Source organism: Pleurodeles waltl, chromosome 7, assembly GCF_031143425.1.
Source record: "Pleurodeles waltl isolate 20211129_DDA chromosome 7, aPleWal1.hap1.20221129, whole genome shotgun sequence".
Taxonomy (NCBI): Eukaryota; Metazoa; Chordata; class Amphibia; order Caudata; family Salamandridae; genus Pleurodeles; species Pleurodeles waltl.
This window is the reverse complement of record NC_090446.1, coordinates 632,314,972-632,332,120: the sequence shown is the minus strand read 5'-3', so window position 1 is coordinate 632,332,120 and position 17,149 is coordinate 632,314,972. Positions and strand designations below refer to the sequence as shown.

The following is a 17,149-nucleotide window of genomic DNA, read 5'->3' as shown; positions in this document are numbered from 1 at the left end:
AGTAGTAGAGTGGAGTGGCATGTCATAGAGTGATGTGGGGTGTTGTAGAGTGTAGTGGTATGTCTCAGAGTGAAGTGGAGTGGTGTGTTGTAGTATGTCTTTTACCATATGTAATTTATTTTCATTTCAGTAGGTACCACAATACTTCTAGATAGTTTCAAGGATGTACCACAGTACTTTGTAATTAAAATACTTTTCCCTAACTCTACACACTTTTCTAAAGTGCCTCATTTCATTTTATGCAGTCCAAAACAGTATTACGTTATATTTCCAGTTGAATCCCAGAACAAACACAAACTGTGGTGTAATCAATATGGCTGCCTTCCTATTTTGTAAGGGCTGTCACCAGCCAAAAATATTGTGTTTTTTCATCGTCATGTATCTCAGTATACTGCAAAGTTATCACGGGACACTGTGGCCTAATTTAGCATTAGGTTTGTGTCCCTTATGACTTAAATACTGAACCAATTCACATCAATTAACATAAAGGACCCCTTCCACCCCATAATCTACATTCCTGCCAAGAATTTACATCCTGAAAACTAACTCAAAATACCATATAAAGACACAGGATGGCCACACCCTGGTTACCAGGCCTAGATAGAGAGGCACCCAAGGGCTCCTCAAAGTCTAAGAAAAAATAATTCCGCTTTTTCGTGTGGGGTTTGCAAACTTCCCCACCACCCCCTTTGTGAATCACCAAAGGCACACCCCTTCACCTCACCACCAACTATGTTCCAAACTTTGCAAACCAAATGCAGAGTTTATAACTATGAAACTCGCAAACCCATATTGGATTACGTGTCATAGTTTTCAGACTCTTTACCTTGATTATGAACTGTTCGGTCCTCTGCATTAGTTTGTACATAGTTTGAGGACTACACTCGTCATGTTGTGAATCCCTGAACCTCATTTAGTCTGCACGCTTTTGACACATTTGGATGCCATTTAAAATAGAAAAAAAACATTATTTCATCATATAGTTAGTATTTCAGAAGCAAACCGGGGTTAGATTGGGTTTTAGAAGCTTAATGCAGTGTGGTGCAGTTTTAACATGTTTGGCAGACTGACACTTCCACCAGCTTCATCAGCCCTTAATATTGAACGGCCTTCTGGGATGCGTCCCTTTTTCCAGATCAGTGTGCATTGGCCTGTCGGACAGCCTGGCACCGTTAGATGGGCCAACTTGTAAGGACCCGTGTGTGTGCTGATTTGTTGCTCTAATCATGGCCCCCGGGGACCGAAAAAAAGACCCCAACTGGTCCTTTCAAGCTGGCCCATCTAGCGCTACCAAATTGCCCGACAAGTCAGGCCTGTAGTGCATCTCTGAGCTGGAGTCACAGCTACATGTTTTAATCCACAGATCATTCAAGACTTTATGAGATGGTGTTGGCTTTGGGACGAGTAACGTTTGGGGGTGGGAGGAGACCACTACTACGTACAAAGTGCAAAACAAAATACGTGTGCAAGGATATTTCATGAAGACACAAAATGTTTAAGAGAAGCCTCTTTGGTGACACATGAGCTATACCCTGTCCTGGGTGCCGCTTTGCTCCTGTAAGTTTTGCATCCCCTCTGCTGCACTCTGTTTGAGGCTTCCTCTTTTCTCTTCCATCCCCAGGTATTATGCCATCTGCTGCCAGCCCCTGGTCTACAGGAATAAAATGACACCATTGCGCATTGCTATGATGCTGGGGGGTTGCTGGGTCATCCCCACCTTCATCTCCTTCCTCCCCATCATGCAGGGATGGAACAGCATCGGCATTGCTGACTTGGTAAGCATGGGAAAGCGTAAGGGCAGAACACAATGTAATGTTACTGATGAATGTTGACCTAAAGGTATGATAAAGATTTTGCGAAAACGCCTATGTTTTTATAGTATATACATGAATCCATATTACCATGTTTTTTGCTTGATTATGATCCGTGTATTACGTTTGCAGTTTAGTTGTCTCGACGTAAATTCATCATTTGGACGGCGACGAGAGCCAGGAACACAAGGCACACCCATCGGTTTCTGTGCAATCAGAGCGCGAACTCCCCCTCGGGCACGCACGACTGGTTTATTTATCCTCACCATAATATCACTAGGGATAGACCAACTTGCTCCAATACTACAGAGTTTTCCCTTGCTGTAAACAGTGGGACACTCTTTTACCCTCACTAGTTATGCACATAACATTCCTCCCGAAACACCGAAGGTTACAGTAAACCAAGCGCAATTGTATCACTCCTATTTCTGTAGTTAACACTTCATAGTCCTTGTATCTCTAGGCTGGTGATGGATTCGGTCCTGAAAAGTAAGGGTTGTTTCTCGATAGAGAGTTCCACAACTTCGCAACTGGCAAAGGGCAGACAAGTCATGCCCCAGCTGGTCAGTAGGCCAAAGATGTCCAGGCGTAGTTGGCTTCATGGGTCTCAGAGAAACTGGTACCTCCATGGATTGTTCAGGATTGTAAGTTGGCATCAACATTTTGCCCAGTGAGCCCAATTGCGCTATTATGACATGGGCATCCCCTCACCCTGCCTTCTTGCATAACACCGTTTTCTCCTTACTTTCATAGATCTGTACATGCTCAGGGTTGGAATCCAGGATGTATAATTGAGTATGGTGCCAACAGACTGTCTCTTGAATAACATATACACTAGGGAATTTTAAGTGATGGCATGTGGGGTGTTCTGGTAATCTGAGGATTTTATATATGGCCTACTCATGTTGTCTAGTGCCAGCTCAGATATTCAAAAGACTATGGGAGTAATTTAAAGTTTGGTGGATAGGTTACTCTATCACAAACGTGACAGACATCCCAGCTGCCATATTACAATGTTCATAGGACATAATGGAATAAAATACAGTGGACGGGATATTCGTCATGTTTGTGACGTAGTAACCCTACCTGCCAAACTCGAAATCAGGCCCTTTGTTTAATGTCTGCATGAAGAATTAAGCCTCTCCTTTGACTTGGGGTCATGAAGGCATTGTCCTTCTGTGCTTTATTTTTAGAGACTGAAGGTAGCAGGCCTTTTCATGTCCCTGAGGTGGTGGTCCATAGTCGATGACGTTTTAAGTGGGAACCCCATGTGTGCCAAATACATTTTCTGCTTTGGGGACCACTTCTGTTGTTGACTGCATAACTTTAACTTCTGGATATTTGATATACTCACCTACATTGGCAAGTAGGTGTTTCATCTACAATGGTAACCAAGTGTTGCCTGTCAGAGAGACTAGCAAAATCTGCTCCTAGATGGAATGACACAATTAGAGCTATTTCCTCCATCAGAGACGGGATGGCTTGGGCTTTCCGACCATCCAAAAAGAATGACAATTTACAATGGTGTGCTCTTCATGGGTGTCACGATCTTTGAAGCATACCTTTTGCTCAAGACTTATCTTACTCTTTATCATGCCTTGGTGGCTTTGCTCCACTACATGCATGATGTGAGGGATCAACACATGTGGTATAACAATGGTGCTCTCTCTCAATACACTCCATCTTCTACTATAAGGAGTTAGTCCATTACATTATAGACCACTTGAAGTTGAGTTTTCACTTCTGGCATGCTATGGGATTGGTCTTTTACTAATCCCACCAGCTGTTGCTGGTTATTGCATCATTGAAACATTTGTCGTCAAGGAATGCTGTAGTTAATTTGCTAACTATATGTGGCCACAATTTTCAGATATCTATTAAGATCCTGATGTATTCTTCTGTCTCTTTTCTTGCTCCATTATTCAGTTGTGGCACTCCTCAGGGGGGAGGCAAGATGTAATCTTCTGGGTTTCATTGAACGTGCTTGTATATCAGTTCAAAGGAGGATTCCTGCAACTACAGGATCCATATCTCTACTAGAGGTGCCAGATATGATTTAGACCTTTGTAGTAGTAGAATGCAAAGTTCCTGGTTGATGCAAACATGGAAATAGTTCCAATACAGGTAAGAATGAAAGTGTCTGCACCCCCACAATACTTTAATATCCTCTTTCTCAATAAGTGAATATCGTTGTTCCATTTTTTTAGGCCTGGATGGGATATGCATCTGGTTCCCACTCCCCACTGCAATATTAAGAGTGCATCAAGGGTTGTGGGGCTTGCATTTACTGAGAGCTCTGTAGCTTTTGATAGATTATAGAATTTCATGGTGGTTTCAGCTGATAGGGCCCTCTTCGTTTCCCAGAATGCTATTTCCTGCTTCAGACCATTACGACTGACATTCACATTTGAGTAGTTCACGTAAAGTGTGGTGAACAACATCAGGTTTTATAGGAAGCAGTCGCAATATGTCACCATATTTGAAAAACGGAGGATCTCTGAGATGTTCCTAGAAGGTGATGTACTCTTGACATCCTTGACTTCCCTGGGATATGATAACTGTGACATGAAAAAACAAAGAATTCCATGTCTTTCTTGAGAAATTCACATTTCTGGCAATGCAAGCCAAGCACACTTACTCTATCCAGTAGACCCTGATGTTTTTCATTGTGTCATTTTAGGGTGAGGATATACACTAGAATATTCTCACTGATGTTTACAATGCTATGTAATCCTGATAGCCCCTCTTTTGTCCAGTTTTCAAAGATTTCAGCATTGCTGGAGATTCCAAAGTTAAAGTGCTTCTATACCTGGCGGCCCACTTGTGTGAGAACTTCGTTTTGTAGTTGGGTGCATTTGTAGACATAGTTGATGATAGTCTGACTTTAGGCTCATGTTTGAAAAACACTTGGCTTCATTTACTTTAACTGTGATTTTGTCGACATTGGGGTAATGCTCTCTTGTTTAAGGGCCTTGTTAGGCATCTGCATATCCGCAAAGATTCAGACTTCCCCAGTCTGTTTGGGCCTGCACGCGATCACTATTGTGGACATTCTTCTACTTTTTCACTGATCCCAGTCTTTTTGAGAATTTGCAGTTCTTTTTGTACTTTGTTCCTAACATGGAAGTGTATCTGTCTGTTTTGTAGTGCGACTGGCTGAATTGAGAAATCAATGTGCATCATTATGATCTTCCCTATAAGACATCAGTTTCCTTAGAAAATGTCTTGATATTTCTTCAGCATACTTTCTGCCTGACTCCAAAAATGTATGGAATGAGTTTACATGATTCAGATACCTGGCAGCTTCTGCTCTGGTCACATATTTTATGGCAGTGATAGATTGACACCAACGGAAGACCTTTGTGATGAATGTTCTAGCTATCTCTCACAGGGACACTTTGACCCAAAGTAAGAAAGAGAAAGTTAAACAAGCAATAAAGAAGGATGACAAAGATAAAAAACAGCAATAAAGGGAGAAAAAGAGATGGAAAAACAATCTGTAAAAGTGAGAAAAAGGCACAGGAAGTGTATGAACGTGGAAAAAGGAGACAAGAGGTTCAGTCACATTGACACATCTTTAGTATTCAACAACCTCAGCATTCAGAAGGGGCAGGTTTGTAAGGAAATCAAGGAGACCCTACCATGATATCGTTTTTTTCCTAATTAAACACTGATTGTAATGGGGTAACCCATAGAAGAGATTCCCATGAGAACAGAGTTTGGATGCTGTTATGCAGTGACCTCCATTTGAATTACATAACAAAAGCACAGTACATTAATCAAGAAGATTCTATTTGTTGGACTCTGCCCAACACCTGAGTTTTAAAATCCAGAGAAGAACTTAAACCACTTCTCTTCAGAAAAATATGTCACCAATGAAGACTACAAACCTAGCTGCATTTCAACTAATATTATCACCACAATAATGCTGTTATTTATGTCCTTCGATGTTTAACACAACCAATGTTCTTGCATACTTCTACATCCTACGGTAGCAGCACATTTCTCTGATACTGCATTATTAATCTGTTTGAAATACTATTACAACACTGGAGTGTTGACAGCTCCATTACAGACAAAGGAGAAGCAGTGGGCTATACATACTGGAATAGCCCACTGCAGTAAGCTTTTCAATGTCCTAATTGACAACCTATGACTCTGACTCTCCTTTGCCTCTCCATGATGTGTAGATTGTAGAGGGCTATGATGTAGACAGAGGCAGAGGAAGAATGAAGCAGCAAGCCTTCCCTCTTCATCTCCCTGTAGTTCACATTGCCACTGGAGCAATGGATGGACGGATGGATAATGCTCCTCGGCTTCTTTGTCTCCCTTGACTCTGCTAAATGAAGACAAGTAGTTTGGCACAGCCGATGGAAGCTCAAGGGCCAACTTTAGCCTTCTTTCACAGCTCCAGCTATCCATGTTTGACAGCTACTTCTATGGACCTGTGTTTAACAGTAATTGTTCAACATAGGTAGGAGCTGTGAATCAAAGTCTCATATGCAGTGGCGGTCACTACAAATCTCAAGATGAGAGTGGGAGTGACAGGGGAATTAAAAAGAGAAAAAAGCCATACCTGTCTTGTCAAGGCCGGCCACCTCGCTCCTCTTCTCTTTCCTGGTGGAGTCCCAGCCATCCCTGGAAAACCAGTGTAGGCTCCCCGAGCAATCCTGGTGCTGATCTCATATAATTCCTAGCATGACAGTAGAGCCAGGAGTGGTTTGAGCAATTTGGTCTGCTACTCAGACAGTGCTCTGGAGTCTGTGCTGTTTCTCCAACCCAGCTGTACAACACAGCTGGGTTGGAGAAACCTAGATGCGCATGTCAGTTTGGCCGGCCTAAGAGAGCCTGCCAAACTGACATGTGCACTTAAGTGCACTCCACTACTCCCCCCTCCCACCGCCCAGCCCTGCCCCTCCCTGCACATGCTGGCTGAGCCATTTTATTTTTCAGCAGCTGGCTCTTAACCAGTGGGGCAATGCTCCTGTGCCAGTGCGGAGGGGCAGCCACTGCTCAGATGCAGCAGAGCTTCTTGTGGGGTGTTGTTTAAAAAATCTGTGTGACCTGGAAGGCTTTTGTTTTTAATTAGAACATTCATGCCTAATGGGTGGAATGTTTTAATATCCTGTGGTGATCCCTTGTTGTAGGCTCTAAAGTGAACGGGGCCTTTTATGGCCAATAGAGCCAGCTACAGCAGGTTATAGCGCTATTATGGTGTATTGTCCAGCTCTATTGCACATACACATAATGGGAAAACTAGAGATGTCTACCAACCTACTTCAATAGACTAAAATGGAACAGTGTAAAACACACAGCAAATGTAATAAAAAAACCAAAGGCAGCCTAATGAAGCACATGCTAAGTCTGTTTTAGACCAGTGAACATTAGAAATGTTCGGAAAGGTTCTCTACTAGTGTAAACTGTCAGTTATTACCAGAACTGTAAAACTCAGGCAAGAACAGAACATTCTATACAGGCAGGATGATAGCTCCAGTGCTATTGAACAGCCCAAACAAGACTGCTTTAGTTCTCTGGCTCGCCTCTGGAAGTGAGTTAAGCTCAAGGCAAGTTAAACTCCAAATATTTTGAGCTCCTTGAGTAGAAGTTAGTGCTAGATAGGGTGTGCTACAATGGTATTCGTTCTCTCATTGAAAGAAACAATTGTTTGCATTTGCACAGTGTGCCCACACTGGTGATGCACTGTGATCCTGCGAAATGCATGTAGAAGGCAAGGCCATCTCTAATCGTCCAGGACCTGGTCATCCACATGCCACAAAAGGCCAAAGAATTATTTGTGAATGGCGCATGTCATCTTCAACCTCACAGTCATGAGGTACACAGTAGCCCTCCACCACAGATGATGTATGACACTGGCTGATGATCTGAAAGCCTGTTAATATTTATAAGAAGTTTGTCCACTCCAAGCACCATCTTGGCAATGAGAAACCACCAACCAAAAGAACGATGAAGGAAAAAAAGACAAGATGAGAACACAAGCCATCTCTAACAACAACAGAACAAAAAGGTTTCCAAGTCCAAGGAAGGTGGTTCTCATACAGCATGCATAGGCAGAGAGTTTGCATCCCACATTAAAGGGCCCAAAAAGCTGAAATTTGCAACGGAAAAGTTTGCTTGATCTCAGTTTAAGAGACACAGTACCATCAATTTTTAAAAAACTAAATTGAGACACTGAACACGTGGTAACTTAGCTTGTATAGCATTCGATGAGCGACCTATGGGTAAACAAGCCATGGATGTAGCTGACTAATGCTAATATTTCTTTTTTAGCCATCACTGACAGCTGGGTATTGGTTTGCTCTAGGCCAATAGTAACTCAGCTTGTTCAACCAGAATACCATCTAAAAAAATAGGACAGACAGGAAGTAAAAGGAGAAGATATTGTTGCCTTTATGTTCAAAAGGAATCAGTGCAGTAAAATGCATATAAATATGTAAGATTCGTGCAATTTCTAACAGTGAAATGCACGATTTGAGCCAAATGCACAATTGTATGTTTCGTTTTGTGTAGCTCTTGGGGCTCTGATGTATCTTCTTCAATAGAAACAGCATATGCCATGTACGAGCTGAGTGTCAAGACACTCTAGTTCTTGGAAGTCGGTACCCTGCACACCAATAAACAGCCAGGAGTTTCTCACATCTTCAAATGCTTACATGCATATAAAGTAAGGGCTTTATGTGTCAAACAAAAATGTCACAGGATCTTTTGCATGTGAAATAGCAGAGCTCGACCCCAAAACTCAGAATTAGTACACGCACAAATAATGGCATTTTACATTGTATTATAAATTATTATCCTTGTATAGATTAGGTGAACAAAGAATTGTCAACATAATAAAAAGCTAAGCAAAGAAAAATGAAACAAGGTTGAATGCTGAATACACCTCAAAGATTGTTCATAACACAATAATTCCATAAATATATTTAGCTGGATGGATAACAAGATCTATTTATCTTTTTTCCTGATTCGTGAAAAGCTCACTTAAACCTGTTTGGCAACTGGCCTCAAAATCAGAACCACGTTTGTCTACATCTCTCCTCAGTCAAATAGCCCTCCCCATATTGATAGTGAGCTTCACACAGTTGTTTTATGCATTAGGTTCTATAGAGGAGGGAAGGCTTTTCACAGGGATTTCCATTTGTTGTATGTAAAATGGTTCTATAAGTTTATTAGGGAGCGCTTAGGTGCTGTTATGTTGCATCCTTTTTATTCTATCGCTGGTCGAGCAGAAGAAAATGTCTAACGTCTCCTCTGGCTATCATAACGAGAGCAGCAGAAAATGTGTGGTAATTTAATACAAACTCTGTTAATCTGTGCGTTAAATGGAGCTAAGAAAAACACATAGACATAAGCCGCCCAGGAGCTCAGATCACTCATAGTTGTAATACATGTGTAAACCCTTTAAGGGTACAAACTACAGGTATGCTACATGCATCAAGGCCTGTGACAAGTGTAACAGCATCAAACATCGGAAATGCGTGCACACATAGTACAGGAGTATCTGTGACCAAACCACAAAGACAGCCCCATCCTAGATTTGCTGCTTCTGCCCCCCAATGTGAGGTTATGCTTCTTGCTTTTTCCCTTTAACTTGGTGGTTTCATGGGGAAATAAGATGTAATCTACTGCTTTTCGACGTTTCCTCAGTTACATCAAGTACTTACAGTTGCATAAATATCAGAAGATTCACTACGATACTCTAACTCAGAAACTGACATTTTTGTTAAGTCAGGTCAAGTTTTGAATTGTGAAATTGATTATTCAGTTGAATTTGAGTAGAATAATCCCATGCTTGGTTGTTTTGCCCATAAAAATAGAAAGTACTCACCGAGAGGCTTAAGGCCTGGCGCGGGTATAAAAAGAAGTTGCCAGGTTGGAAACAGGAGTGTGGAGAGAAGCATAACAAGTGATATGAATGCAAACATAACATGAATTCAGTCACCAAGGAAAAATGTAGCATTCATAATTAGCAGTAAAAGAACTCAGAACAGTATTTTTACTGCAAATTGCAGCTGGTCAGAGAGATGTTGTGTTTGATTTATGAAATGCCAGTCTTACTGGCTTCTGAATGCGAAATAATATTATCTTTCAACTCTTGGAACCTAGCAGGTTTCTCTGAGGACAAAGTGGATGTTACAAGTAACATTTGGTATCAAGGATGTCACGTTTTCAGCACCCAATTTGGGAGATGTATAACGAAACCATGCATGCCATTACAACGCAAGCCTTTATCACGTGATCATTACTACTCAATGCCTTTACCAACTATTTCTTTTGAGTTTATACAGCAGACCCTCAGGTACTGCTCAGTTACGAGGTAATGGGGGTATAGGCCAATGCTTAATTTGTCAAACACAAAAAAGTTGATAGGGGGATGTTTTCAGTAAGTCCAACCATTGGCAAACAATCGGGATAGCATTTCAACGCATCATTCTTATGCCCCCCACGCCACCTCGGATTACCCACAGCCATATGTGAATTATTCTTAACCATGCTCCAATAGGAACAGTCCAACCCGAACTACCAGCCCAGGTCCCCTCGGAACCGGAACTCAAGTACTGTAAGACCAGTTTAGCTCTGATTGGGGCTCTTCAGTCAGGTGTAGCTTGGTACCAATGGCACACACAGCAAGGGATCTTCATTCAGCTGACATGGACTACCCTTCGGGTGACTCTCCCGAAAATACTGTTGACAATGGAAATTGACAGATGATTCTAAATGAGGGCTCTGTCTTTGTGGAATATGTTACCAGCATCTTTAAGAGGCAAAAGCGATCAACTGCATTTCTGACGTTTATCAGACCTACCAGATCTGAGGTTAATTGTCATATTAAGATCTTTCTGCTGATAATACCAAGAAACTCAAATTTAAATAAATGAACAGCAAGTGAGGTTAGAAGATGTTTCAGTTGATGTAAAATAGATGTGGAAAAAACTCTGTCTCCTGTTACAGCTGAGTGCAAAGATTAATAGTCAGTGAACGACAGAGATTAACAACAAGGGGATCTCCCGTGCATCAGCAATCTAGTTAAGCTCCCCAAGAGAAGCCAAATGTATACTCCACTACCAACACAGGTTCTAATATCAGTCATATGAGTACATTTTTATCAAGAATACAAGAACAACACTATCATGATGGCCATTCTCACCCATTGTAGAGTCAGTATTTGGACAAAATATCGAGTTTTAAATATTGAGTTAGAGAAATGTAAAACAAAATGCGTGTGATACAAAAATATCGTGGTGCCGAAATTCTAAATCCAGCCAATGACCTGCAGCCTCCAGTGGTGGTCTTTCCCGCACAAATGAGAAAAATGTAGCTCATTTGTGTGGGAAATCACCCAATTTTGAAATATACCCTGTGATATCGGCTCTTCACCGGCAGATCATGTGAAGTAAGCCGATATCGTGTGACACATGGTGCCACCATGTGAATTGGCAGGTATGGCAATATCATTGCCAAGAATATTGTTTTGTTCAGGTAAATAATAACATTGTCAAGAATATAATTGTTGAAGATATTGGGCCTGATTACAGCCTTGGCAGATGGGATACTCCAACACAAACGTGATGGATCTTCTCCCGCTGTATTACAAGTTTCATTATATCCTATGGAACTTCTAAAATGGTGGGCGGGATATATGTCACATTTGTGATAGAGTATCCCATCTGACAAGGTTGTAATCAGGCCCATAGTTTTCAATATTATATTTGTAAAATATTGCTTTTTTAATTATCTTAATGTGTTTTAGTTCATATATCATATTCATTTTATATGTCATTTATAAGTCATTATGGTATAATATATGGTATAATTAATAATATTATTCATAAATAATGTTTTTAATTTTAAGTGATTTCTAATTTTTAATTTAATTGCTAATATACATTTTTAGTATTCTAGCAGGTTACTAGATCTGTAGGGGTATACGGTGGGGATTTAAATACTATAATAAATTAAAAATCAATATTAATTTACTTGTAAATATTCAATTGCTTATTAATTATGCAAATTGTGCAATAATTATATATTTTAAGTTATGTAACAAATGAGACTGCTGGCTTTGTAGGGGCATAGGGTGGGAAGGTATTTAAGTAATCATTAACAATTGATTGTTAATTTATTAATAACTTCAATTTATTATTATTCTATATATTCACTGAAAAAAAACAAAGGTTACAGGGACATTATAGTTAGGAAATAGAATGTAAAAAAAAGCATAGAAATTCACTTAAAAAACAAAGTTTAAAGGCATGGTATAGTAGGAAATTCACCAGTTATAGTAAGAGTTACCTCAAGTAACTATAATTTGTGCCCTAGGTAACTATAACTCACGCTCCTGTCTTGCACAGTTTTTTCATCAAAAATGTTTCTGTAAATATTACATTTATATTATCAATGATGTTATGAAAGATGGCATGATTGTCATAATTTGTGGGGTAATTATCAGTGCATGGTGAAGGTGTGAGTTGTGGTTACCTTAGGGCACAAGCTATAGCTACTTGAGGTACGGTTCGGTACGATTAAAATGTGAGCCTAACTATAATGTCCCTGTAACCTTTGTTTTTTTAGTGAATTTCTATGTTTTTTTTTTTAACATATAGTAATTTGAATTACTATACGTTAATCTAACCACTGCCGTGCACAGCCTTTGGCCGTGGGCGGCTGCCGTTGGCCACAGGGCCAACACCCTATAATCATCCAACCTTCCACCGTGCACATCCATCACGTGCACAGGGAAGGTTGCCTGCAGGACCTGGTCTGCAACCAGACCTTGCTGCCAAAACCCCCTAACTACAGAAAACTACGATGTCCAGAGCACTTTGGCTGTGCATGGCAGGAGTTGGCCGCAGCTTCTCTCGGTGTGAGGGAATATATCTGGGGTTGAAAGTGGCTGTCAGATTGTCTGTCTGCTTGCGAGAGTACGCACACCAGTGTTTTACTGAGTACGTAAGTGTGTGTGGGGTTGTGAGTGGGTGCATGAGGGTGGCAGTGGGTTTGTGAGTGGGTGCTTCAGTGTCTGAGTGGGCCTGTGAGTGGGTGCGTGAGTGTCTGAGTGGGTCTGTGAGTGGGTGCATAAGTGTCTGCCTGTGAGAAATTGATAGAAAGAGAGAAAGAAAGTGGGAGGGAAAGAGATAGAGTTTTTTTTAGGCTTTAATATCTTATATACGTAGAATGAGATATTTGTGTTCAATTTAATTAAATTTTTTATTTATTATAAAAATAAAAAAAACATATAAAAAAAGATAAATGAGTCCAGCTGCACTCAAACCCCAAAGGCTCAGTGTAAAGGACTTCACATTGCGCAATGGGTTTTTAAAAAACTGTTATTAAGCTCTTTATGGGATTTCTATGACATCAAGGCCCCTTTTAATTTATTTATTTGTATATATGTATATATATATTTTTTTTTTTAATGAAAAACCCTTCCGGGGTACCTGGCACTGCAGAGAAAGACTTAAGGCTTCTCCTGAAGTGCCATTGCTTCAGCAAGCATGGAGCTGCTTTGCATGCAGATCCTTGCTTGCTGAAGCATTTCATCTCTCTCCCCTGCATGTGTGCAGGGAACAGAGATGAAAGCTCTACTGTTTGCCAGGGGGACCTGCTTTAAAGGTCTCGCTGTCAAACAATGGAATGTTTGCTGTGGCTTGGAGACTGCACATTGTTCTTTAAAAAATGTTATGAGCTGAGTCGTGAATCCACTGCGACTCTGCTTGTAAAATAAAAAAAATGCTTTTTAGCCATGGGGGTGTCCCTTTGGGACCCCACCAACAGAGCTAAGGGGTTAAGGTGTTCACACCCTGGCTCATTTTATTTAATTTTTACTTTTTATTTGGGACTCAGCTTCAGTCGAGTCTCAAAATGGTTGACCACACTTCAATGACTTCTGTTGTTGAAGTGTTATCAGGCAATCAGATCTGTGCACGAGATCGAGAAGGGTTGTGAATCCTTCGCATCCCTGAATATACAAATTTGGATTTACTGAACAGAATTACACCAAAACTAAAAAAGAGTTCTTTCTGGACCAGGACCTACTTTCCTGCCAAATTTATTGTAATTCTATCTAGTAGTTTTTGCACTATTGCTGTTCGAAATTCTTTTGGAAAAATGAATGGGGAAAACGTGTTTTAGGGCCCTCCTTTTTTCTCCCTCCCCCCGAATGGATCAACTGGAAACTTTCCAGGCAGCAGCTGATGGGACTGGCAATTTTTTTTGGAAAGTTTAGTGAAGATTTGTCAAGCGGCACCAAAGACATAGGCAAGTAAAAAAAAAACTTTTTTTATACAGAAACTAAATAAATTCTAACTATAGCTACCTTGTCTATATGCTGAATCCAGCTCCATAAACAAAAAATCATGAGGAACGTCGCACCACTCCAAGCGTATGAATAGCAGGAATGTATTAAGTTAACGGAGGACTCATCAAAGCGTTTCGGCGCTGTTTGTGCCTTTATCACAATATTTGCATGCTCTTAAAAATAGTGATAGCGACTATCTAGTGGCTCGACATTTTCATAAATTACATGCTGGAGACCACACATTATTGACATACAGCACAATAGATCATGTTCCTAAAAAGCAGAGAGGGGGGGTGGTAGGTAGCGTGAATTTTGCAGTTTAAAGTCTAAATGTATTGTGGAAATAGTCAGAAAAGCGACATTTGGGTTAAAGACTGATGAAAAATTGTATGTCCATCTTTGAAGTTTGCTCTTCCAACAAGATAATTTCCTAGCAACAGTCTTATGGTTGTAAAGATTGTTAAACAATCTCTAGTTTTCTTTTAGTGCACATAATGAATAATCTTTAAGGTGTGTACGCTTTTAGGGACAAAAACGACTACAGTAGATATGTTTTGGAAATTTGATTATACAGAGACAATATCTATTTATGAATATTAAGTTTGTTTGATTCCAAAGCCAATGCACTGTTTGGAGACAGGTTAAGTTGGTGTATTTATTTTATTTTCCCATTTTACAGTTTGAAGTGTAATTCTGTTTTTTGTTGAATAATCAGAATTGATTGGTTATCACATAAGTGCAAACTGGTTTTTAAGTTTGTCAATGTGGATAGCTATGGGATAGATATCTTGTAATAACACATCATTTGTCCCAGTCACATGTATATTTGTATATGGCACCAGTGCACTTTTTTCACCTTGTCACTTTGCACTGCACCATTACCATACAGGAGCACCTTTGGCATCATGCTATTCTGATAATTAATTTTGATACCATTAACTTTATATTATATAGATTCTCTAAAAAAATTCTTCCAAGAGAGGGTTTGGAACCATATAAAAAGAGTAGCCGTGAAGGTCAAGGGTGACACTTCCCCCTTGGGCACCATTTGTGTCTGATACTACGTGCACTCCTAATCACAGATACTTAGTGTGCACCCATTTCCACAGCCACCATCCACAAGAAACTGACCTTCTTCTCAGATGGTCAGCTTTCACTCCAAAACTCACCTGCCCTTCAAACTAAAAACTATAAAGAAAACAATCTCCTAACAATTCCAGGAGCAGATCAAGAAGAAGATCAATCTTCTACAATTCTGCAAACTAAACTTCAGACCACTCCTCTTCAGACAACTCAGAAGCATGGAGGGTGCCACTCCTTAAGGAATTAGCAATACACTCCTCGTAAGCAATGAGAAAAACTACATTGCCTTCTTTGTTATAAATATTATATAGGCATTTTTAATAAAGATCAAGAAAAAAACATAAGAAAAACACAGTTTGATAGAAATTGATACAAGTAGCAAGACATATGTAAGTAAAGTCCATAGCAGCATGGCAATCACATAAAATATAACTTAGTGAAAAAGTCACAGAACATGTATAAGTCACTTTGGCATGATGGTTGGCGACTGAATAGATGACAAGAGGAGAATAACACATAGAAGAGTTCAGAATGATTGATTTGTGTATGGGTTTAGGTTTATGGATGGCTCCTGGATAATGTATATATGACATACATGTCATAACGAGAGGAGAAGGGTAGAGACATGAGGTGGGGAGTCAATGGAGAGTTTATTTGGTCACAGATGTAGCCAGGGGTTATGATCAAGCGATAATGATTGGTAAGTCCCCTACTAAGAGAGTATGTTGGGATTAAAAACATAAAGGATGTCATTATGACACTGGCGGTGAGTGATGAAGTGGCGGTAATACTTCCAACAGGCTTGCGGTAATTTCTGCCAAATTATGACCATGGCGGTGATAACTTCCATAGACAGCCAATGTATCACACAATCCGCCAGGCTGTTAACACCACTGACCACGGCGGTAGCCATCAACAGCCAGGTGAGAGACAAGGTACCGCCCACCATATTATGTCACAGCACACCGCCACGATTTCAGGGGCGGTACCAACACCATCAAAAGCCTGGCAGAAACACAACACATAAGACCAAAGACTCATCATTAGAGACACAGAGTAGATCAACGCCGCTATGGAACCAGAACTGCAAGCCTTCCCGATGCTTTTCTACGCCATGCTCCACCTGCAACACCAACGCCTACGAAGACGACAATGGTGAGTACAGCCGCCTAGCACACAAAGGAGGGCGGGAGGAAAAGGAGAGTGATACACACACACGTACAACACACACCATTCACACACACACCAGCTGCAGATGAAAAACATTGTCACAGAACACACATCATAATAATGCAAGGACCAAGGTAAGGCAGAATTGAAAATGTAATTGCATGGCAACAACCACCATTAGTACCGAAGTGACAAATATAATACATGAACCATTGTCCAGAAAGGGCCAATGACCAGTCCAAAGTACAAAAGGCCCACATGGCCACAGGGCAGTGTCCAAGCCCCAACTTGATCCTGATATTCACCGTACCAAACTGTGCAGGGGCAACATGTTGGAAGTGGGCCGGCACCTCAGGGGGAAGGGGCACCACAGCTGAAGTAGGGAACTCACCCACTGGTTCTGGAGGGGGCTCCATGCCCATTTCCCAATGCTGGTGAGTGCAAGGTCACAGTCTCTGAAGTGGGGAACTTTCCCACTCCTTCTGGAAAGGGCTACTTGTATAACAGTCCCAGGAGGGTGGCCTACAAGCCCTCTGCTGGAGGTGAGGGCTACATTGTCTCTGCTGGGTGAGGTGTCCCCTGGGCAGCCTCTGCTGAAGGTGAGGGCTGCATTGTCTCTTCTGGGGGAGGTGTCCCCTGGGCAGCCTCTGCTGGAGGTGAGACTTGCTCCTCCCATGCTATGGGGGAGGAGGTGTGGGTCCACCGCCAGTCCTCTGGATGGCGAGCAGCTGCCTTGCTGCCACATAACGTACCATCCCCCGTAGGTGAT

General features: G+C 41.1%; 1 protein-coding gene across 4 annotated transcripts in view; it reads left to right on the top strand.

Annotated features, from left to right (window-relative positions):
- HTR4 (5-hydroxytryptamine receptor 4) overlaps nucleotides 1–17,149 on the top strand; it is a 1,500,331-nt gene that overhangs the window by 843,906 nt on the left and 639,276 nt on the right. For all 4 annotated transcript variants that reach the window (XM_069244600.1, XM_069244598.1, XM_069244601.1 and 1 more), the window contains exon 5: nucleotides 1,622–1,775. In XM_069244600.1, coding sequence (XP_069100701.1) covers nucleotides 1,622–1,775 — 154 coding nt within the window. The remainder of the gene's footprint in view (nucleotides 1–1,621; nucleotides 1,776–17,149) is intronic.